General features: G+C 39.4%; 2 protein-coding genes across 2 annotated transcripts in view; one reads left to right on the top strand and one right to left on the bottom strand.

The window, feature by feature from the left end:
• Positions 1-22,043, bottom strand: part of KCNQ1 (potassium voltage-gated channel subfamily Q member 1) — a 421,808-nt gene extending 399,765 nt beyond the window's left edge. Inside the window, exons 1-2 of the mRNA XM_052810583.1 lie at positions 21,763-22,043; positions 19,038-19,127 (exon numbers count right to left, since the gene is read on the bottom strand). The gene's annotated coding sequence lies outside the window, so the exon portion shown is untranslated. The remainder of the gene's footprint in view (positions 1-19,037; positions 19,128-21,762) is intronic.
• Positions 1-24,942, top strand: part of TRPM5 (transient receptor potential cation channel subfamily M member 5) — a 39,248-nt gene that overhangs the window by 4,005 nt on the left and 10,301 nt on the right. Inside the window, exons 4-17 of the mRNA XM_052810589.1 lie at positions 2,565-2,745; positions 5,204-5,268; positions 7,126-7,317; positions 8,625-8,727; positions 9,576-9,694; positions 10,318-10,668; positions 13,070-13,201; positions 14,255-14,378; positions 16,422-16,567; positions 17,327-17,439; positions 18,865-18,960; positions 21,359-21,617; positions 22,944-23,062; positions 23,588-23,720. Of these exons, the coding sequence (XP_052666549.1) occupies positions 2,565-2,745; positions 5,204-5,268; positions 7,126-7,317; positions 8,625-8,727; positions 9,576-9,694; positions 10,318-10,668; positions 13,070-13,201; positions 14,255-14,378; positions 16,422-16,567; positions 17,327-17,439; positions 18,865-18,960; positions 21,359-21,617; positions 22,944-23,062; positions 23,588-23,720 (2,133 nt within the window). The remainder of the gene's footprint in view (positions 1-2,564; positions 2,746-5,203; positions 5,269-7,125; positions 7,318-8,624; positions 8,728-9,575; positions 9,695-10,317; positions 10,669-13,069; positions 13,202-14,254; positions 14,379-16,421; positions 16,568-17,326; positions 17,440-18,864; positions 18,961-21,358; positions 21,618-22,943; positions 23,063-23,587; positions 23,721-24,942) is intronic.

Genomic DNA, 24,942 nt, shown 5'->3' with positions numbered 1-24,942 from the left:
CTGCAGAAGCTAAGAAACAAATGACAAACACAGCCCTTTGAAGTCGCACCTAGTTCTTCTCTCAGACAGGCTACCAAGTACCAGCTAGTAGCTGGAAGACTGCCAGACCATATCAACAATTTATTGTCATGGGGCTTCCCTTTTTCCACCCTTTTTGCCAAGGACAGCTACCTGTGTGCTCTATGAGGTGGGACTCTTCAGCTGGAAGACTTTAACCTATTTGTGTGGCTGAACTGGTCCAAAAGGACCTCAGAGGAAAGAATTCGGTTCATCACATTTGTGAATTTTGTTCAGGAAAGTTGCTTTGGCAAATGCAAACTATTTCACTTCCCTCCCAGGCTAAGTGATCAATATACATCTGGATCTTTCCCAACCAGCAGCTACAAAACAAGTGCACTGGTCTTTTTGTTGCCTTACATTTTCTCCCCCTTAACTAAAGCCCGAATTCTTTGTCAAGGAATATTTTGTGTAGAGCATTCCTGACCCTATGACTTCTGGCACTGCTTCCACCCAAAGACATTCTGGATTTTAGTCAGTAACTTTAAGACAAAGGAACTATAGACAGGGATGTTGATCTAAACCCAGTTCTCTTTATACTTGGCACTAATACAAGCAGCTTGTTGTATAAAATAGAGCTAACAATCCACACTAGCAAGGAGATAAACAAGCCCTGAAATCAGTGGATCGCTCCCACATCTTCTGTGTTAATGGTATGCTTTAAACATCATTGAAAGATCACTTCCACATTTTCAGAGAATAAATAGGAAAATCCCCAAGGGCCTTTTTCAGTTGGTTGTTGTGCCCCTGGCTCCTAATCAAAGGTCACATCTTTGGTGAGTAGGCTTCATGTTACATGGCAGCAGAATATAGGCCCACCCTCAAAACAAAATTTGAAGGCAAATTAGTTGTGTCAAGAAGCTTTCCCCAAAAAATGAGAGGCAGAGAGAAGGAGGTAGAAGAAATTTGTGGCACTTGCTCTCTGTAAAGGACATGCAAATTTACTGTTTTTCCTGGAACAGCCTCTGATGTTCCTACTCTTCCCAGAGCTGCTGACAGAGAAAGAAGCCATAGGAACATGCCTGATTATAGCCTTTTTCACCTTGCTTTGAAGGAGATTTCTCTTCTTCAGTTTGACTGTATGCAGCTTCATTTCAGAAAGCCACTTATAGGCATGCTATGCAGCATGCTCAACTCTTCTACCTGCAGCATGAAAGAGCTTGTCCTCTGGGTGACTTAATGTTTTTATGCATTAGTAGTGCTGCTATGAGCTCCAGGTGATATGTTCGCTGCCTCTCCAACATCAGCCTTAGCCTTGGCTGTGGAGAAGAACCTGGACAGCCCCTGGATTGGGCTTCCCCCAGGATTCAACTGGGCACCTGCACTTCCTAGCAGATGCTGCCAAAAGCTGAGATTAAGAAAGGCTCTACATAAGATCTGGCTCTTAAAAAACAGAACATAAATCTCTCTGGCATACCTTAATGACAACTAGGCTACTTGCATAGTTACACTGCTATGTCTAGAAAGGCTTTAACACCTGTCTGTCCACAAAATTAGTGGGAGGGAAATGCAACACACAGGCAGAATAGCCAAGCTGACAGTCTGAGTTTTGTTCATCAACTCAAAGGCTGCAGGAGTTGGAAAAGAGGTGCAATAGAAGGAAATGCAGATTTTAAACAATTGCTTTAATCTAGTTTACTTGCAATAGGACAGCAATTATGAAGATGAAAAAGAAGAATAACCAGGCATTTACAGCCTGGCTTGCAGCTAGGAATGATATATCAAAGTGGATGTGCAACAGTGGGAAAGAAAGATTTATTAAGGAAGTAAGGGGGGCTTGAAAAAGCGTGTGTATGGAAGACCACACGTAGCACGATCCTTAGAACAAAAGTCTGTAACAGGGGTTCTGATTTACCCAGTGATTTTATGCAAAAATTAATTAATAAATAATTTCAAGATATAACACCCCTCATCCAAAATAAAAGTTAGTAAGATTGCACTTTCTAAAGTCCGCCTGTCACTTTTTTAGAATGCAGTTTCCAAACTGAGAATAACCATTAGACCTCATATAACCCTGTCAAATAAAGCTGCATTTAAATTGATATGGAGATATAGCAGGCTAACTTACCTACTAGGCTAACCATGGACAAAATGCTACTGAAGTGAATAGGTTTTCCTCTGTTTACACCAGCTGAGACTTTAGCCCTCTGAGACATTACAGCTCCAACCACAATTATCGGGTCTCGTGGCCCCTTTCTATTTGTCCAACAAACATTTCCAAAACCTCTGAATGAATGCCTACATTCCAGAGATGATGACTGATGTCACTGTATTTTGCAGAGCCCAAGAGGGAAACATCAGAGCCTTCAGCTTTCAGTACTGTCAAATCTGGCACCTTTCAGAAGGAACACATTCTCCTTTTCTACCCTTTTCAAAGAGTCTATTCAAGTGTCTGAAAGGTGGTGTGCTGTATCATGGTGCAGACACCACAGAAATGGAGATGAAGCACATAAAAACCATGGACTGTGTTTTGCAGAGAACACTAACATCTCTCCTCCTCTCTCTAGAATGAAAGTCTTGTACACTACCAATCAGATGATAATATCCAAGGCCCACTGTATTCCCTGGACCACAACCATTCCCATTTTATTTTGGTGGATCACATAATGCCAGATGAGCCAGATGGAACCACTAAGCTACGTCTCACCTTGGAAAAGCATATTTCAGAACAGCGTACTGGATATGGTGGTAAGTTGACTCTATATAGGCATGCTAACTTGAATAATACTGATATTACAGTGATACTTGTGGGCCCCTGGCCTTATCAAAGGCAAGTCCAATTCTCAAATTGGACAGCCATCTACATAGGCAAGATCAAGTAAACACATTTGTCATTATGCAAGAGGCAGAACTAAGGTGACTCCTGAAGTTGAGAAAGCTGCTCTTTGAACCAAAAATCCCAACTTTTGTCACATCTCCTTAAACATAGCTCAAAGCTGATCTTCAAAGCATTGTTCAAATTGCCTTAAAATGCAACAAATGGAAAATAAATCCAGCTTTATGTGCCTTAACCAGTGGTTCTAAGAGATGGATGTTCATTGTTGTATACTTTTATCCCCTCTTGCACACAGGGTCTTGAATTGCTCCCACACTGGAAGAAAAGACTTGTTCCAAAGCCCTCTGAAATATTTTGAGCCATATTTATTTCAGGATAAAATCTTATCCTGGGTAAACAATGTAGCGTCTAATGGCCATCTAAATCTATGTGACCTTTGTTTATAATGAGAACTGAGTATTGGGCAGGTCTGCTACTGCTATTTGTGGAAAGAATTCAGTTGTAGTGCTAGTACAATTACTTTTACCTTTCCTTTGTTTCTGCAATACCTGTAGTGCTAGCACAGCTGAAACAGAAGGGAGAGCTCACTTATTCGCACTTGTATGCATCAATGGAATATTCTATTACGTAGCCCATAGTATGGTTGCATAGATGTACCTGAGAGCATGAATGCAGCTGAAGAATGCTTATCTGGTGACTCAAATAGGAAAGACCACAGGTGGACTGTAATGGTAGGCTGAGATTACAGTGCTGAGAATTAGAAAGTAGCCTCTTTCTGCGTGCAAACAAAATCTGATTGAACAAATCTCAGTGGAACAATTTTCTGTCAAAAAATACTGATTCATTTGACAAATATTTCACTGGAACATACTGAATTCAGTGGTATCTTCTATAAAGAAAACCAATGTTCATTTAAGCTCATTTATATCCAAGCTGAGCAAAGCTATGTGACTTTACTGAAGTAAAACACTTTAATAAGGTCATGCAGAATTTCCGTGTTTTAAAAAATACCTAGAAGTCATTCTGAGGAAATTTTTGATATGCTGAATATTCTTTGCAGTTAAGGACTTCCCACCTTCCAAGCATAAACTCAGAATCCTCCCCCCCGCCCCTCCCCCAGCTAAATTTTATCTAAATCTATGGTAAATTAAGAACATTTGAAGCCATAAACGTATCTGAGGAACCTGTAGTCACAGAGGTTACTCTTCAAACTAGAGCATCACCTCATAGATGTATGGCAATGCTATGCCATCCACTAAAACAAATGAAGCTACTTGCCAATCATGTGCTCGCTACAGTTTAGTTCTACCTTATCTCTGTAGTCATCCCACAACAGATCCAACAAGTAGTAAGTGGTGATCTGTACACTGCTGTGGGAGACCTAGAAAGGGAAACATCAAAAAATTGTTTGAACTAAATGCCTTTTATTTTCCAACTGAAAGAGGCATTCATCTCATGGTGCTACTGTTCTGATTGAATTGAGCTCTTTTAGGCCAATCTATAGTCACCTTTGGATTACATAGTTCAGCATTTACAGTATAAAAAGTGGGCCCCTGTGGGAGGATGGCTAAGGACAGGGATGCCTACATCGTTTCTTCCCCTGCTGCCATGACATGTTAAATATTTCATTAGCATTTCTTTTAAAAGTATAAGATTATGTTATTAATCACCACATCAGATTGTGCTGAATGAAATTTTAAGCTGTTGAAGCAGAGTAATAAAGAGTATATGGTTCCTATCAACTCATATCTGACTCCTCTCACCCTGGCTGGTCTACATAGTTGGCCTCTTCATATTCTATAATCCTCCTTTTATCAAGCTTTTCTCCTGGATTCCACAACACCTTCCTGCACATGCTTAGGCACGTGCATAACACCTGGGACAAACTGACAGCTTTTCACTTCTAACTGTATCTTAATATAAATAATGATAGCTGCCTCTCTGAAAACCTAACAATCTTGTCTTGCACCCTAACGCAGCTCCATTACTCCACTATCTGATCACCTTGCAGTAAATAAATAAGTTAAAAAGTCAACAGTGCTATGACATACAGAAGTGCCAACATCCATATTTTTCAGCTGAGGTGTACTGAGGTGAGAACAGATTGGACTGCTTACCAGGATCATGCAAGATGTCTGAGGCAAAAGTGTCTTTGTCCTGAATCTTAGACTAGGACCCTTTCTGCTAGGTCACAGTGTTATTCTCTTCCTTTACCACTTGCTTCTGCAGTTGCCTGCCTTCAGCAGGCTCACATTCTGGTAGGTACCAAAACAGCACATAGCAGGAGAAGTATTTTCAAGGAGTTGGCAAAAACACAACAGTTTTTTGAAAGCTGTTAACTTCTTAAAAATTAAACCATCTATTTCACAGGAACAGGTAGCATTGAGATCCCTGTGCTGTGCTTACTGGTAAATGGAGGACCAGGCACACTTGAGGTAAGAAGCCGTTTGCAACTTTAGAAAAACAAATTAACTGGTGCCAAGTAATTAACAGAAAATTTGGCTGGATGACAAATACATGTATTGGCACCTTACATAAAGTCAAAATTCATATCTATACATCATTAAGAACTGACTTCTGTTAATATTAAGTTTGCCAGTATTTGTTTGGGAGAAATATTTCCTTTTGAATAGGCACCAGCTGATTATTAAAGCTTCCATTGCCAGCTTGTACAGTGGGAAGAAGAAATCCAAAACCAAAACAAACCCACAGAAGCCAGCTCCAGATCTAGCAAAACAGAAATACTGTGCTATTACTCAAGATCACATGCAAAAAAAGATTAATCCTTCAGTGCTGTCCAGCAACAGTGAGACAACTGTCTCTGTCACAGAGCTCAGAGGAAGTACAAGACCAGGTTTGCTAGATACACCATTTAAAACTATGGTGTCCTAGTTCCACTGAGCAAAAATACGTTGTAGGATATAAGACTGGAGAGTTGTCTGCTAACAATCCCATATCTCTTTCAGCAAAGGATCACTTTTGATTTTTTTCTTGAGTAGTTCTACAACTTAACCTGTTAACTAGGAGATACTCTTTGATTTCCATTTTACTTTTACTGGTATTTCATTTTGCTACTTTGTAGCAGCCTGTATGTCCACATGGCATTTTTTTTATAATACTCTCAGATGGAAAGGAATACTCTACAGTACCTTTAGAGACACATTTAACCATAATTTAAAGTTTCCAAGTGATGAGACTCTGCCACACAACCTGGTAAACTCTTTCAGAATAATGAGTCATTTCTGGTGACGTTTTCTAGTTTCAGTTTCCAGTTCCTGTATCTTGTCATATCTTTGTCAGCTGGACTAAAACACACACTGGTATTAGAAATCTCACTGTTTAAACTAGGATTATGTCACCTCTTGAGCTTTCCTTCTAGAAGCTAAATATGGCAGTGTTTTCAATATCTTGGGTGTTGAAAAATCACATATCACAGCCCGTAAATCCTCCTTTCAAAGTTTTAGAGAACAAAGTGACTTGGAGACCAAAGGTGACTGGCTGGAGCCTGATTGTGCTTTTTTAGAATATCAATTTCTTAAATACAAATTGGATAATACACACCAAGGACTACAACAGTTGTTAAAAAAACAAAACAAAACCACCACTAAACTAAAAACAAAACAAAACAAAAAAACAAAACCCTACACAACAAGTGAATCAATAGTTAGATTCTTAGAGTCTCATTAGCTTCCTGCATAACTCCAGAGCAAGAAATAGATTGGCAGCAAATAGTCATTGTTGCAATTATGATGCCATGGCCTCTGCTTTCCTCTCTCAACAACCTGCCTGACTCATTCTAATTGCACAAGTAATAGAATTATTAGCCTTTAACCCTTGTAGTTGCTATGTTTCAGCAGGTTTTTTTCTGTAGCCCAATGTTGTATTCCCACAGGCAAATTCCTGATTTTCAGAGCGTATCACCAGGTTTAGCAGCCAGAAGAGCCTGATAAGAATTTCTGTATAGTGCTCCTCTTGCACTTGACCATGCTAAAACACAAACTGCAGGGGAAAAAAACAAGTCAGGGACAAAGAAGTTTTACACATTGTTTGTCCAAATCAGGTAGCTTAGCTACTCAGCAGACATGTCATGAAAAGAAGTATAGTCAGGGGTCTATACATGGAAGACCTGCTACCAAATCAGGAAAATCCTAATAATTTAGAGGAGTCTGGACTGACTCCATAGTGAATCTGGTTTAGGTACATATTTATTCCTATAGTCTGCAAGAAATACTTCTTCTGAATAACATTTTCTTTCCGTACATGAATTCTAAAATGTACTTTTTAAACTACAGAGAATTTGCAGCGGTTTGGAAAATTCTGCTCCCTGGCTTATCTTAGCAGGGTCTGGAGGTACAGCCGACATCTTAGCTGCATTCATGAATGACCCACAGCTTGTCATGCCAGAAGCTGTTGAAAAGCAATTTAAGGAGAAATTCCCTGCAGAAAGCTTCTTGTGGAAGGACATTCTTCAATGGACAGCAACAGTGAGCTCATACGTTTGATAGTTACATGTATCATGTTCACAATCTCTCTCCCACCGTTTCTAGCTTTGGTAGTCCATTCAGTACAGGTTTGACAAGAAGCTGCCCAGAAGTTTTGGGTACTCCAGTGCTCCTAGTATCATAGAATGCCTCTCTAACATTAAAATCAAGTGCTCAGTTGATCATATAAACTACTTTGTCCTAGTGATTCAGCTGAACACTTAGGGCTCTGTCCTTCCTGAATTATTTCCTCAAGTAACAGCCAGCACCCAGGAACCCCACCATCCTTCTGGAGTACATGAAGCATTATTTATACTCCACAGCTGTGGAGCCTGTGCAGCTGTGACAGAAGACACCTAATTCATGATCTACAGCTGTTAAACGGAAACCTAATTGTGGGCAAGCATGAATAAATTAAAAAGAATGAAGGGTGTTTAGAAATTATCCTATCTATTGTCAGTTATGTGTGGTCTTAAAAAAGAAAGACAAAACAGATTCACAGATTTTCCTTACTCTTTGTCTTGAGGCACAATTGCTGGACTTAAACCACTATGCATAAGTGTCTAAGAAACAAAAAAACACTTTGAGATTGTCTTTATGTGAAGATTGAAGAGCAATGTGTGCCTCTGAGATAAACCAAGTCCACTCGACCTGACTCACTCTTTGCAGCCCTTGCCATAATCCTTAGCTTTAAAAGTTCTACATATTAATTCCATTAGGGAGAACTTTGCCAGATCACTAACACAAGGGGATGGAAGGGCATCTAGAAGCAATATTGCCAGATGGTCACAAAGTCTCGGTGCAGCTGCACTGCAAGAAAGAAAACTCAATAAATAGAGAAGCAGGAGAGAGTACTGTGTGTATCAATATTTGATGACTTTTACTCAAAGAAGATTTAGAGACTATGCTTTTAAGTAAACAACTCTGAGAGCAAAACTTAAATGTCAGAGCAGGAAAAGGTAAAACAAAACTAGTGGTATGCTGGCCACAGCATGACTATGAGTCAAATAAGAACATGAGTTAATGAAGAATCTTTTAATTAAAGCAATGCTCTCATTCTCAGGATATCCAAGTTCTGTTCCTCCTATCCTGATGGGTTATTTTGGAAAAGGCAGTAACTCCCTCCTTGTCTTAGGACTTATTTATATATGGGAAACTAATAATGTTTGTCTTCTTGCCAAACCTCAGCTTTGCAATTAGAACATAAGTCTTTGGGAAATACTGTATGGGTGATCTCCACCGGCCTCTTAAGCATTAATATATAGCAGTAGGACAAGTCGTAAAATTATTTTTATTTCAACTCCCAATAGATTCAGAACATTATTTCACACCAACATCTTCTAACTCTGCACAACTTTGAGCAAGATGGTTCAGAAGAATTAGACACAGTCATTTTAAAAGCTTTAGTAAAAGGTAAGAACAACAAACACAGCACAATGTAGTATTTACCTTATTTGACGACTTCTATGCTATACATGTATTTCATTCTTATCCAGAGCAAGTTCAGTTGGCTGTTGGATCAGATTGCATTTCTGATGCAGAGTTCTCCTGTTTGCTTATTGACAAATCAACTGTGGCAGTTACCATAGCTCTCATAACCTTGCTTTAAAATAGTGTTTGCTTTTTTATCTCATGCTATCTTATAGTACTATTTTAATCGCTCCTTTATTTCAGTACTTGCTTCTCTTAGTAGTAGAGGTTATAGAAGAACTGAAATGTACTGGAGCAGTTATTCCGATTACAAGTCATTAAAAAAACAACAAAAAAACCCCACACAACACAACCAAAACCCACAAGTAGACCTGAACTGCCTTAGTTCCAGACACAATCCATTTCTCTTGCAAGAAATCTTCACTGTATCTTCTGAAAGAAGACATTACTTGCTCTGCCAGTTTGTGTTAACTTAATTGTTTGTGTTAGCCTAAATTTAGCATGGGGAAAAAAAGGGCATTCTATTCCTAATGTGCTAATTGAAACAAGACACAAACAATAGCCAGTCCTATCCCCCCCTTTCTGGAGACCAGGGTCTTACAGACATTTAAACTTAATGTTTTAATAGAGAATTCAGCTAGCAAAAATTATTATTAATATTTCTTAAGTTAGGAAAAAAAAATGCTGTGAAGTGTTCCTGGTTAAGCAACCCACGGGTCTGTGATAGCTGAAGGAGAGCTTGTATCACTAATCAAATTACCAATACTATATTAAATTAAACATAACAAGTGTAAAGTACTGAGTTTATTTGCATTTCCTATTTTTGCCAGCCTGTAAAAGTCACAGTCAGGAGGCTCAGGAATATCTGGATGAACTGAAGCTGGCAGTGGCCTGGAATAGAGTGGACATAGCTAAAAGTGAAATATTCAATGGTGACGTGGAGTGGAAGGTACCAGGTTTTATTGCCTTAGAGGACAATCAGTGTATAATCCAATGTGTACAGGACACTGAAACATCCTGATAGAAGGCTCCAGTTTTTAACACTACCTGCATTCTCCACTAAGAGATTGGGCAGTGGTAGTATGCTTCCTTAGGCTATTTGTCTTTCTGGTCCCCTATATGATAATGGCTAAAGATAGAGGAATAATTCAGCGGTCATGGTCTCTTTCTTGAGCTCTTTGGGGGCAAGAATCTTCCCCTCCTTTCTGTACAGACTTTAAAGCAAGCAAACCTGAGCTTACAAAGCAAAAGCATCATGCAGATATTACTGTTAGAAGATGGTAGGGAGAATGTCACTGTTTCAACTAAATACCCAGTGTAGTGGGTACCTACCCACATCACCACAACTCCTACAGCATGCTATTTGTGTTGATGTCTTAACATTAATGCTTACACAGACATTTTGTCACAGAGAAATGAAGAGTTCTACCTCTCTTTCTCATTGTGCCCACTGTTGACCTGGTGGAAGAGAAAATGTGCATATTCTCAATGTTAAATCTTACCTCCCTCCTCATCCATCCATGCTTACCCCTAAAAACTACTTCTTTTCCCCCCCCCCCTTCATCAATCTAGTCCTGTGACCTGGAGGAAGTGATGATGGATGCTCTGGTCAATGACAAACCAGAATTTGTAAAATTATTTATTGACAATGGAGCTAACATATCCGAATTCCTGACATATAGTCGTCTGCAGAGACTCTACTGTTCCATTTCTCAGAAATGTCTCCTCTATGAACTTCTACTGAAGAAACATGAAGAAAGCAAGCTGACCTTGGCACGGCTCACTGGTCAACAGCATAAGGAGCAGAAGGAGATCTGCCCACTCTTCACTCTCAGTGAGGTCTCCAGAGTTCTCAAGGATTTTCTCCATGATGCATGCAAAGGTTTCTATCAAGACCTCAGATATGGAGGCAAGAAGAAATCTGTGAGTTACAGCTTTCCATCATAGTCCTGCTCCCCTCCAATTTAGAATTTGAAAAATTTTAACTACATCTGGCCTTTGGGGGTGGGGCAAGGAAGGAAAGGGAATATGAGAGAAACGGTTACTTCAGTTTCTCATTCCTTTTTTCAGCTCATTATTATTACAGCTAAAATGGTTTGGTCTTTTTAATTTCAAAATTAAAAAGGAAAAGAAAGGAATTTCTAGGGTAGGTTGTGATTCTTCTTTCTCCCCTTCTGCATGTGGGATTTTATGCAAGGTTTTACTGTACCTTGAACTAGTGCCAAGATACGGCCTCTGTTTCATGATCTGCAGAGGCCCCTGTATCTCACGCTTGTCTAGCGCAACTCCCACAGACCATTCCTCATTCTAGCACCTTGCATGTGGAGAACACTCTGTTGATCTTACTAGTCTCACATGCATAAGAACAGATTCAATGAAAGATATATGGGGAATATGAAGAGATGGATTTACATTTATTAAGCAGTAACTAGACATAAAAATAGCAGTCTGCATTTCTCATACAGAATTTAAGCAGAAGTACTTGAAAGACAGAATTTTCTAGGAGAAAGACAAGCAGGCAATGACCATTTTCAATCCCAGGTCTGAAAATGGTAATCTTTGTACGTAAAACTATTCCCAGATTTATACTGTGTAGGAGTAGATTGTATATTCAATAATGTGCTGTACATGATATTTGCCTTTAGATCATTATAGTCTTGTTACTGAGTGTCATAACACACAGCAAGAAATAGGAATGATTGTGTGAAGTGGCCCTGGCAAGCACCTTGGCCAACACATGACAAGGATAACATGTGATGGGTACCACTGTGGAATGTCTATAGTGCACTGCCCACAATTGTGCAATAGATATATCATCATTTTTGCATTTTGACAGTGTGTTTAACATTGAAACTCATAAGTACCAAAGTTCTTGCAAGAGCATTGGAGACAAGTTTGGACATATAATTTCAAATCAGAGAGGTATAGAGAAATTTCATTAAGATCAGAGTTTTAGACAAACTAAACAGTTAAACCTTTTGATATTTGCCAAGTTCTAGTTTCATTTTAAAACTGTTTAAACTAAAAAATAATAATAAAAAAATGCTCACTCAAGAGCTTCAATCACTTTTGCTTTGATAAAGCCTAGCTAAATTAATTAGTAGTATGAAAAGGTAAGTTTGAATCTAGTCAGAATTTCTTTGTTTAAAAGGACAGACAGTTTGGGGCAATACCTTTGAAGTCATTAAGCAGACTCCAGACCTACTTTTGTGGGATTTGGCAGTAAGTGAGCTAAAGCCAAGTGCTGTAAATAAGGCCCGATTCAGATACCACATCACACTGCCTACTAGCTTTTTTCCTTTAAGAGCTTTTTCCCATGGCTGCCACCAGTGGCTTGATTCCATTATCACTGGCAACAGAAAGAGCATCACTGTACTGGGATACCAGTGTCACTGTTGCTAAATTGTGTGTCTTATTTCAAGCTAGGAACTGGTGGTTACAAAGACTGATGAGACTTTTGGGATATCTTTGTCTCCTGCAAGGTTTTCAGTGCAATTCAGTTGATTAAATAGCTCACTACAAACTGAAGAAAAAAACAAAAACCAAAACACACCAACACCCCCCAAAAATGCCATTAAAATAAATTTTAACAGAATCCCATAGTTTAAAGTGATGAAAAAATAGATCCTCACAAAAACTTATTTTATTAAAAAAAATAAATCCACTCTGGCTGCTTCTAATTAACACAATAAAGGCAGTTTTTAAATATACTTACAACTCAGGACTTGACCTAAGTTGCCACACTTCCTCTGGAGTGTTTTTTATCAAATGCTAAAGGAATAAGCACTGTTCTACTTAAAATACTCCCTGCATGAGGGAGAGGTTTCTCAAAGGAAAGACTAAAAAGAGGGTATTGACGTACTCTATTCTTGTCCTGTACAGGGCCTTGGTGAGATTTATTTCTGTTGAAATAAAATGCCTTTTGTTCCTTTTTCTCTGAAACCATGTCCTCTATGGCAGTTGAGCAGAATCCAATATAAGTGAAGGCAAGCTCAGATTAGTTAATCACAGGTTTGTCTTGTATGATATTACACACCAGCAGTGAAACCCTGGCCTTAATAAAGTCAATGAAAGCTTTACCATTGACTTCAATGGAGTCACGGTTTCATCCAGAACGTTCTCACACATATTGAGTTATATTGGGGACACAAGGGTCCTTTGATTCAGTACAGAATGAACTAATTACCTCTCAGTCCTACAGAAAAGAAAAAGAAAAATCAAAAGAATATGAAGTAGCTGGCAAGGCCAAGATCAGCTTAGATCATGTAATTTGCATGGTATGAGAATATAAAGCAGGTTTTAATTTCTACAAACCATATTTCAGGATAAAATGAATACAAAGCGATTACCTGGGCCCTTGGATATGAACCAGAAAAGTGAAAATCCTTGGAGGGATTTGTTTGTATGGGCAGTACTTCAAAACCGGCACAAGATGGCAAACTATTTCTGGGCTATGGTAAGCTTTGTGCTGTAGCAGCTTCAGGTGAAATATTGGCATATTTCAACTATATGAGATGTTTTTTGCTCAGCCTTGCAGCTCAGATGACAGATAGGTTTGTTTCTAAAAAACGAGATGTGGCATTTATAAGGCTTTTCATCTCCATGTGCCTCGTGCCAGCAGGGGCCAGAAGGCCTGACAGAGAGGGAGGGTAGAGCAGCAGCAGATGTAAATCAGCACAGCCTGAAACACTGCTGATGAACTTCAGCTGCAGAGTTGGCCCTCCTCTTCCTTGCTGCTGATGACTCACCACTCTCAGTCTCAGGTTTTGTTCCTTCTACAATAGGTCAGTTGTTTGGGTTTTAGCAGGACCAAGAGGGAAGACCGTGCAATCGAGCATCTTTAGCTTACGTGCTGTATGCATAGGGAACAACAGCACCACGCTCTCAAAGGGTGAGCTTCAAGCTGGCATAATTGTCTCCTGTTTTACAACCCTCCACAACCCAGGCCCTGTCTTGTGCCCCTGGAGTGCAATGCCATAGCTTCCCTCCCCCCACAGAGCCAGACATGGCTATCAGGCCCCATCCCTGAGCTTCCAGACAGCTGCATCTGGCAATGGGGGAAGTCACAAGGAGGGACAAACTGCAGCACAGCTCTTCAGCTAGTGTATGTGCATGCAGACACATCTGCACCTTGCAGGGCTTTGTGTTTGTGGAGCCCTATTACCAGAAGGCACGTTTCTTTGCTCTGTGCCACTGTTGTGCCTCTGCCAGCTGTACTCCCTCCTTTCCCATACGTCTTTATGCACGGTCTCAGCACAGTCGTGTTTGAGGCACTGTGAGACTGTTTTGCTCTATTTCCATAACATGTTCTTCTCCTTTCAGTCTTTGACTGCTACCCCAAATCAGGCCCATCTAAGGTCAATCAAACCCAGAAGTCTCCAGCCTTATAAGGCACAAGAACTACCGCTATGTGGTTTTCGCTTCTCAGATATCACCAAAACTGTCATTTCAATTGACATTTTGGACTTTCAAGTTCGTATTTGAGGCAGCACCCCTTTCAATTCCACAGGGACCAGAGGGTGTAGCTTCAGCTCTGGCAGCCTGCAAGATCCTTAAAGAGATGTCCCGCCTGGAGACAGAGACTGAAGTAGCACGTATAATGAAAGAAGCCAAGTATGAGCAGCTCGCTGTTGGTAAGTAAGGGCACCTTTTTAACAGCATCAAAAATTTAAGAAGTAACTGCCATTGGAAAGCAAGCAAGTGAAAAAAATACTGTTTCAGTTGTAAAAGGTCAACTGTCATGAATAATTTAACAGCCTTGCAGCACAGGCAGTCCCAAACATTCAAATACCACAGAAGGATGACTTAAAACGCAATCATTTTGGAAAAATCAGTGTTCCAGGACTGACCCCTGGGATGCATGGAAGAAATTACTCTCCTGCTGCACCTGAGTTGGTGTTTTAAGTGTCTGATCTTAGTACAAGGTGTGTTACAGCAATGGGCAAGATAGAAGATCCAACACACTTCCAGGCTCACAACAGCCTGGTTTTCCTGCAATATCAAGCTTGCTCTGTAAGGGACACTAGAGCAACAAGTTTTAAGGTTTGTCTTCGCTGCTAAAAATAATTTGAGATTACCTCACCCAGAAGAGGGCTAACTGCACTGCAAAACTGCAGCAAGGCTCAGGCTGGTTTCACAGCGGACAAGCTGCCCCTCCCTACAGCAGTACGAATTCAGGCATCTGCAATGCTGGAATGCCAAGGCCTCTCCCCTTTGCCTGGTTTAAAAACAGATGTCTGCACACAAGCTTCTCTGCTGATCTGACTTCAAGCTAATCCATGCCTGAAGGTAGCACCACTGTGAACAGAGGGCTTTAAAGTATGCCACACGTGGAAACACAAAGGCTCTTTCTCTCCCCGTAGAGCTAGAACATCAAGCAGCTGAAGGCTCATGCAGACTTTGCTACATTGTTTATACACAGATCACATTTTTCCCCTCTTCTCACAGGGCCATTATTATTTACGAAAAATAAAAGTCAGGCTCTATATAATCACAGGGCTCAAGTAATTTAGTCATGGAATTACAGGGCCTAATCCAATACACAGAAGTCTACTCCTTGGCTTTGGTAAGTATTAGATCTGCAATTTTAATTTCTGGCCTGGATAACACTGTCAATATTAAGTAGAACAAACATTCTTTAAGAATGATAAATACCACATCAACTGCAAAAGAAGTCTGTGTATCAGCTTATTTTAAGAGAACTTGATCCCTTCCCCAGCCCTCACAGTGTAACAACAAGGTGTAGGCTGGCCTAGGAAAGGTATGGAGATAATCAAGTGAATCAGCAGAATGAAACAGACACAAGAAGTCAGATCTTGTCTAATGAGAAAACCTTGACTTTTTGGACTGTTTGTCCTAGTTTCTGAGCTCCAGGACCAGCTTCTCTGGAAACAGAACTATGCCACAACACTCTACCAAGTCTAATATTATTTTATGTCAAATGGCTATGTCTTAAAACCAAGGATTTGTTGGCTATAAGCCAAAGCTGAGCTGTTCCTTTTGTCTATTCAGGAGAGCGGGGGCAGCATGGCAACTCATCCTTCAAAGTGTAAGAGGATCATCCAAGAGATACAGTTTTGCTTGATACTGCCTAAAGCTCCACACGATGCAGCTACAAATGAGGGACTATAACAAATACTGACATGTTTCCAAGAAGTTTCTTATGCTATCTGTAGAAGAACTGAGAAAGAAAATTTTCTTCTCAGGTCAAACAACAATAGGAAAAAAACCACAAAACCCAAACACGTTAGAGGCCCCAGGCTGAGAAGGGAGCATGCAGATAGAAAGAGGTGAGAGGGGGGTACCGACAGATTTACTATATACCTTTCTGCAACAGTGAGAATTTTAAAATTACACTTTTTTTTTTTACCAAGGCAAATTATTTCATCAGCCCTCTGCCCCAACACATGTACACCCATGCATAAAGCCATAGTGAGTTATTCTTGTGTCCAGCATCATTCCTCTCTCCCTCCCACTTCCTCTTAGCTCTCTCAGGGTCTTTTCAACTACTTCAGCCTTGCAGAAGTCTGGTGCAGCAAGGAGCATCTGGTAGCGCTCAGGCTTTGCTGCCATCATGCTGCACCCTACACACATCACTCTCTTGCCTTACATTCATTTTTTCATTTTTTTTTTTTAAATTACAAGATCTGTTTGTCTATGTTTCCTTCATTTGGCAGAACTGTTTAGTGAATGCTACCACAACAGTGAGGAGAGAGCATTTGCTCTGTTGGTGAGGAAAAATCAGTACTGGAGCAAAACCACCTGCCTTCAGCTGGCTACAGAAGCAGATGCAAAGTCTTTCTTTGCACATGATGGTGTCCAGGTAAGTTTTACAGACCCTTCCCTCACCATCTCTACCCCCAGGGCCTTTAATCATGATGTTGTACACAGAAGAGGACAGCACAGCAACTGAAGAACCCCACAAAACGTATTCCCCTAAGAGATATTCTTCAGAGAGGGGACTCTTCCCTCCCCTAGCACCATATGAAGAGGATGTTATACCCCATCCTTGACAAAGCAACACAGTTCCCCCTTTCCCCTCCCTTTCATCCAGTTGGCCCACGGACCAGCACGCTGAGGAGAAGGTTTAGCCCTTATTCCATCCTGTGCTTTTTCTTCCTTCCTTGCTCACAGAGAAGCATCTGCCTGAGGCATAATGAAACTGCTCTAAGATGTGAGGTAACTCCTTGTTCAGATTCAAAGAAGAGCTTGCTGATAAAAGTTAAATCAAATTACTATTCAGCTTTGCCCTCACAACCTGAGTTCTCTCCACATACACAAAACCAAATTAAGAGTGGTGGTACTTTTAGCTCCCAGTGCCTGACTTGCACATTCTTAGCACTACAGATGTTGCTTAATTCCACTTGACTTGCTGTTCTTTCCTCTGTCCTCTTCATTACTCTTTGCATACTCAACAACATCTGCAGAAGGACGCACAGAGCACCTGTTTGCTCTGAAGGTGTGCCTGCTTTTCAGGTTTCCAGAGCATTCCCTGTTTTAGGAGCCACAGAACATAGGTGCATTTCATCTGCATGTATGTTTTTGTGATGTTAAAGCCATCTCTTGTTTTCTTGACTTTCAGGCCTTCCTGACAAAGATATGGTGGGGAGACATGTCTACAAGCACACAGATCCTGAAGTTAATCTGTGGATTCTGGTGTCCTTTCCTAATCTACACAAATTTAATAGCATTCAGGTGCAAACATAACTATTTGGGTGCAAGAGAAGGGATGAAAAATAAGCCATAAAAAATATCCAGACTCAAAATCTCTCACCTAAGTGATAAAAACAGTAATACCGCCTCAGGGTGTCAACAGGGCCACAGCACTAGTAACCAAATCAGTTTTCTATAGGACTGATTTGTGTGTCCTGTGCTAGAATAGTGTCTATTCTAATACTTAAAAGATCAATGCCATGAAGTAGATCACTTCTATTTTGCACAGTCCACAGAAAAGCCTGTTGGAATTCTGTCAGCTCCAGATTCTACACAGTAATGTGTGGAATATCTCCAGGTGTAGCACCATCTACTTCCAGATTGGAGATGCCTGGTTCAAACCTCAGTATCTTATCTAGAAACACAGCCATCACAAAGCAGTATTGTCAGCCACAAGCCTTGATAACCGTAAGTCAAGCTTAAAAACACAGGGCCGCCATGAAATCAATTAAGATTTTCAAATTCAATGTCTTATGAGATCTCTTTGTTAATCTTCTGCAGGCATAGCTTTGGAGTTCGTAGTTTTCAGCTTTTTGTCACAGTGAAGATGGCTAGAATCTTAGGTTTTCTTAAAACAAACAAACAAACAACAAAAAACCCACAACAAACAGAAAAGAAAAAAAAAAGCAGCCAAGATACTCTAGCAGTCATAAGAATCCAGGAACTGAAACTTTAAGAAAACCTCCTAATACTGTAAGAATCATATACAAATCATCAGAATAGGCATTATGGAATAACATGCTATTAAGACATGTATGTTTCTTAACTGTTAAACTACTTAAAAAGCAAGAGGAAAACTTGTTTGGAACTGCTAACTTAAGACTTTCCTTCTGCCAGTATCACTAAAGATGACCTTCTTGTCATAGTGGCTGCCAGAGTCACAAATTCAAGTAATTTAATGTGAAATTTTGGCAAAGTTTTCATGAAAAGGTTTAAATTATGATTCATAATCAAAGTAAGCCTTTCCAAATTTGTTCTGTTGAGGACATTTTTTGCCTCCTTTCCCTGGAAATGCAGGAGTTGACACCGTGTTCCCTACTGCTTCTGGCATTTCCTCACTTAAGTGCTACTAAGAGTAACCAGGAACAGAGCATTGGGGTACTATCTTCTAGGACTGACTGAGGGGTTTAGTTCTGCTCAAGTCCCAAGTAATTTGAGGAAACTGAGCATCCTGCTCCATTTTTGTGAAGCATGCCAATTATCACTTCTCTGAATCTTGTGGGTGACTTCAGCCTTCTTCTTGCAAATAAACAGAATTTACAGAGGTAAGGATTACACATTATTTGATAGCTTCTCAGTGGAGCAAGTTGAAGATAAGTACATGCTAGCAGTTCTGTGTGAATGCCAATTTCATAGTAAAAAATTACTAACCATCACCTTTCAACTAATGAGTTTGTTTCCTTACAGTGAGGAAAAACAGTCAAAGATTGAGCCAGAGCCATTCAGAGAGCTGGACAGTTTAGATACAGAGAGGATTCTGTTTTTTTCCAAGGAAGAAGATAGGTAAGTTTAAAACCATTAGTTAATATAACTTTTGTGACAACAGTCAAAGAACAGGACAATTCTTGTGGATTAGTGACCAGCTAATGATCTAAGGAGCAGCTGAAGGACCAAGAAAGTCATTACTCCTCAGAAAGTGCTGTGCCCTCTGATTACTGCTGTGTTGCTCTCTAAAAGGAATATAGAAAATAAACATGAATATATCACTGTTTTAAGGAGACACAACTTTACTTGTTCTGAGCAGGTAATTTCTACAGAACAAGGAATCTGCTTAATACCTGGGGAATCAGAAAGCATCTCCTGAGATTCCCTTCAGCTCACGATGGCTGATATACATTGGATTTAGAAACTAAGCCCCTACCAGATTACCAAGCTGAGCAGAAAGAAGGTTCTCAGCAAAACCTTAACATTATTTCAGCACATCACTACGTACTTTCCTACAAAGGCAGCAACAGAAGTACTTGCAAACATCAGTACTTGAGAATTCTATATTAAGTCAGCTTCCCACCATACCAGTGTTCTTCATTTATATTTTAAAAGATGGGCAGGCCTGAGGAACAACAACAAACTTATGAGTTAGAGGGAGCATTACACAAATGGGTAACTGAGCACAAAGATTGTCAGTTGCTCATGGCCATTCATAGATCTGTGATACAGAACTTCTGTATCCCACCCTATACCTCTGCCACACACTCATCACCAAAACCTGGGAGACCACAAGGACTTCAGTCAGGATGGGAAGACTTTTGATTAGCACAACGTCATCTCAATGGCTAAATAGTGCTAAATAGGCACTTGTATTAAGCATGTGCTTTTCAATGATTTAAAGAGAACTTCAGAAATATGTGAACAATGGTAGCGAGGAAGCATCATCCATGGTATGAAGTACTGGACCAAGTCAGAGTTATTAGGTTCTATTTTTACCTCTGGCATTTAACTGCCAGTATATTGGAGAAAATCATTAGTTCTCCTCTCTCCCTAACCTATAAAATAGGCGTAAAAGCATCTGCCTCTTGGGAGCTATTTGTAAGCAATGTCATAAAGCACTTCCATATCCCTAGTGAAGTGTGGTTTGGTCATTACATTGTTAAAATAAATTGCTAAGATAATAGCAATTGGAATGCACAAAGAGGCTCTCTCCCTCCCAGACCTGTTTCAACATCTTACAGTAAAGCTGCAATTATCTGTTTATTATATTAGCCTGTTACCATGGGAATGTATCTTATGATGTCATAAATTGAGAGGTAGTACAGAATTGGGCACATAGAAAAGACTGGCTGTGAGGAGAAACTTTTCCTTGTAACAAATGTATTTAATAATTAGCAAGAATGTCAGGGGAAATTAAAAACCAATGAAGAGTCATTGTTTATTTTTTTTGAGGTAAATTGAAACCATACTCTAGTGTGCACATCCTTTGTTAGAGATCACACCTCTCCGAGTCAGAATCACAAAATTAAAGATCCAATAACATCCCTAGCTTACACAGGAGAGCAATTTACGTGGAAACAAAACCTCACACTAAGACCAGATTGCTATCAAATACAGGGAACTTGCATTTTCTGCACATGATAATTTCCATTGCCTATAGATCGCACTTAATGTTCCAAAACACAGCAAAAGCAACTGTAGATGCACAGGTCAAATTTCCCTTCAGTTACCAAAATACTTGTGTAATTCCACTGTAGTCAAAGACTACCTTAATAAATAATTTACGAGGTCAAATTTTTTGCTAAAAGGCTTCTCTATTAATTTTTCTGCAATTTACTCTAATTTAATTGTAAAGGGCAAGATGCCAGCACTTACAGTTGTGTAAAGGACTGAAGTATTCCTTCACTAGTTCTCTCAGTCTTCAGCAAGGATAGTCAAGAAACACATGCTTAGTATGATCCAGCATTTTTGAGACTTGGTCAAAAAGAGAAATTGCTTCAAGTCACAGCAACAACAAGAACTTCTGCATGCAAACAGTGCAAGAAATTTTTAGAGCCAAAATAATTAAGAACTGACTCACGAACTACATTGGCCGTTTGCTCTTCTTTCCTATTAAGTAGGATGATGAAGAGCAATTAGCCCACTTCCCCCCTCCTTGTGTATTTGCACAGTGTTTGTGCTACATGCAGGAACACAATGGAGTTGCAAATCAAATTAACACAACAAAACTGCAATAGCAAAAGCATGCATTTAAGTCTGATGTGACTTTGTTTTTCAAAACTTTCTTTTTGACTTGAAATATTTCTGCTATGGTAATGTGATTGCTCTGCCTTCTACAGCCTTCCTCCTTGCCACCCCCAGCGTCTGCCTGTTACTTTCTTACAAGAAGCTTTATATAGAGTAATACTGAGCCTATTCCCATGAACTAATTTTAGGAAATCGTCACCAAGCCTATATTCTTTTTGTTTTGCAGAGGAAATAGTAAATTGGAAAAGCAGAACCCTTCTGAAAACACAGCGTGGGCGACATTCATGTTTACTCGGTGGAGAAAATTCTGGAGTGCCCCTGTAACTGTATTTATGGGGAATGTTATAATGTACTTCGCTTTTCTGTTTCTATTTACTTATGTCCTTTTACTGGACTTTAAGCCACCTCCACCTGAGGGTCCATCTGCTAAGGAAATTATACTTTACTTCTGGGTTTTTACCCTAGTCTTGGAAGAAATCCGGCAGGTCAGTAACATACAACATCTTAACAGTAACACAGTAAAACTTGAAGCAATATTTTTGAATAGATTTACAATCTGTATAACTGTACAAGCGTGAAGATTTTAAGTGTCAGGTGCAGTTTTGCACAGAAGAGCAATACAGAACTTACCTTATCCAAAACACTCCACCTCTCTCTCCCAGAACAAGCTCTTCCTCCACCATACAAACCTGTAGCTCCACCTCTGTTTTTCCATCCTGCTCCAGCCATAGCCAAGTCAAGTGGGCTGCTAAGATTCAGGTGTCCTTCACTTTGCAAAGTATCTCTCTGATTTCACTCCCCAGAACTAGGTCCTCCCACCACAAATAATTGAAGTTACATTCTACAGCTGGAAACACAGCAGGCAACTGTAATCCTTTTAAGAGATTCTTCCCCACTGGGGACTATTTAAAAAAACCAAGTAAATGAATTCAGATTATTTGTGTATTTCCTAAGATACTTCTCAACTCAAAACATTAGCAGATCTCTTTTGGGGTTGCTTTTCTTAAAAAACAAAACCAAAAAACCCAAAACAAACAAACAAAAAACCCCCAAGCCCTTCTCCATTACTCTGCCAGTTACTGGTTTTGGAATGTCCTCAGCTCAACAACCAAAATAATGTGTGAACAATGGTGCTAGTATGTTGCCAACTGTGGGTGCATAAAGCTGTCCTCTTTAGACACAAAAAAGCAGTTATAAACATTTACTCTGGAAGAACGAGTAGGTGTTCATTATTTAGGCAATGGGGACAGTGAAAGGGATCCCAGTTTGTTACAATTTATTTGAAATTATGTAGCAAGGCCATAATCAGAGAAGGACATGGAAAATATTTGGATCAAAGAACATTTCATTATAAACCTGTAAAACATGAAGAGTGCCAGGCTAAAACCCAGTTAAGAAACCCAGCTCTGTGCCTAGATAACCAAACGTGCACTCACTGACAATTCCAATATGCAAATGCCAAATCTGTTCATGCTGTTTAGATAGCAATGTCTAGAAACTGAACTTTGACTGGAAGTTGTTGTATTGTGTAACAGTCCAAATGCTGACAAAATCTTAAATCAGGCCTCAAAAATTCTGAAGGCTAATATCACAAGAATAAAAAGATATTATTTTTTTTCTTTTTATCCAACTTTTGTGTTTTAAGACAGTAAACCAAGCTTATGTTTTCAAATTTTTTTCCTGTTACACTAGCAATTTGTTTTTGCTTTTTGCAATGAAAGAGAAAAAGGAAATAGGTATTATGTTAAAACTCACAATGAAATAATGAAACTAGAAACAGATCAATACCAATGATTATTTGTCTTTTTCAGAGTTTCTATACAGATGAAGACACAAATTTAATGAAAAAATTTAAACTGTACGTGGAGGATAACTGGAATAAATGTGATATGGTGACCATCTTCCTCTTCGTAATTGGGGTAACCTGCAGGTATATATCTGTTCCATGTGATGTGCTCAGCATCAGTAGCAAGGGCTATGTATGTCAACTGACAGGAGAGTCTCATGTGCATGTGAGGACAGGCTGTGACAGTTACTTCTACAAGCTTTGAGACATGTTTCTGCAATAAAAGCCTCTAAAATTCTGTGGAATCATAGAAGTTGCTCCAGAGACCACAGAAAGCTGTATCGGTATATTCAAACTCACGTACAGAAAAGCTGTGCTTTTCTTTTTTTGACAATCACTTTTATTCAATGTATAATATTTTCTTTTTTTTTTTTAAATAAATCTCATTGAAGCCAAGACAGAGAATACAGTGTCCCTCCATCTTCTGGCTATTTCTCATCAATGTACAGACATTATATCACATTCCTTTTATAGGCTTATGCGACCACAGCCCTGAAGCACTTGCTTTTTCCTAACTAGGCTATGCCTGGAAACTGAGTGTAATATTTGAGAAAATACTTCTCAGCAGTACTTGCTGAGATCTGATATTTCATTTCATGTGTTCTGCAGGATGCTGAATTCAACTTTTCAAGCTGGCCGTACAATACTTGCCATTGACTTTATGGTGTTTACACTTAGACTTATACATATTTTTGCAATTCATAAACAACTTGGACCAAAGATCATAATTGTGGAAAGGATGGTAAGTGCGCAGTCTCTCTCAGATAAATACTTGTGCTTTCTCAAAAATGGAGAGTAGGAAATCTCTTTACAAACGAAATCAGTTTATAATCTATCTTTATATTTTTAAGGCTTGTCATTTTGCATATATTCCCTTATTTATCATAAGTATTAGATGCAATAAGTTTGAAATAGATCCTTCCAAGCTGGTCCCAATTTACTAATCTATGTACCTTACCTAATCATTTATCCTCAGATCTGACAAATGAAGAGTAGAGTGTCTTTGACTTACTGCTGTTCCTCCTACTTCATAAGCTGTGCGCATTCTGAGCAAAGACCTCAGACGGAGGACAGGCCATTTATAGAAGGGCAGGGCATTTGCTAAATGACTCTGCTCTGCTTGGGGAAATAGATTATGTTATTTGCAAGAAGTGTGAAAAAAAAAATCTGTGAAAAAGGATAGTTGCAGGTTTCCCACAGGAGTTATTCTTACTTGTACTTTGTAGCTCCAAGTTACAATGAAAACATATATTAGTACTTTGTGAGCTTATGTTGGAAGATGTTGATAAAAGATTTTTATTTATTAACACTCTCCTGCAGGAAATGAGACAGTAGGACTGCAGTTACTCTGCTTGGGTATGCATTGATATGTTAAAGTAGCTTTTTATTTAGGCATGTTAATCCTCTAGGCCAATTAACTCATGGTAACAGATTAATAGGAGTTCATCTAATTGTAAGTGCTATTATAGAATCTACAAGTACTTGATTTGTGACTCACAGCAGAGCTCAGTAAAAGCCCTACGGTCTAAACACGCCTATACATTGAATAAACAAAACTACCAAGCTATTTGGATTTGTCTACAAATGCAATAACTGGAACTCTAACATGACATTTGCTTGGAGTAGCAAAAGGGCAAATGGCAAATAAATATTTGTTCTTGAACATTATCTAGCTTACAGCATTAGCAGACTTTTATTGTAAGAGAACAAGTCAGATCTACAGCTCCTAACCCTTCCTTGCTGCATACCAAGTTAAACCAGGGCCTTGAACAAATATGGTGATGGGTCTACTATGTTGGCATCTGAAGTCCTATAACACACAGATAAAGAAGATGCAAATAAGAACATAAACAGCAGCCTAGACAAAGCCATAAAATGGGACCTTTCATCTTCCCCCTATCCGAGCCAACACAATGCCTTAGCTTTGGTAGTTCAATGTTGAACCTTACATCAAATGAAAGAAC

This window comes from Harpia harpyja, chromosome 16 (assembly GCF_026419915.1).
Source record: "Harpia harpyja isolate bHarHar1 chromosome 16, bHarHar1 primary haplotype, whole genome shotgun sequence".
In the NCBI taxonomy this organism is placed as follows: Eukaryota; Metazoa; Chordata; class Aves; order Accipitriformes; family Accipitridae; genus Harpia; species Harpia harpyja.
Note: the sequence above shows the minus strand (reverse complement) of the source record. Positions and strands in the feature narration are given on the sequence as shown.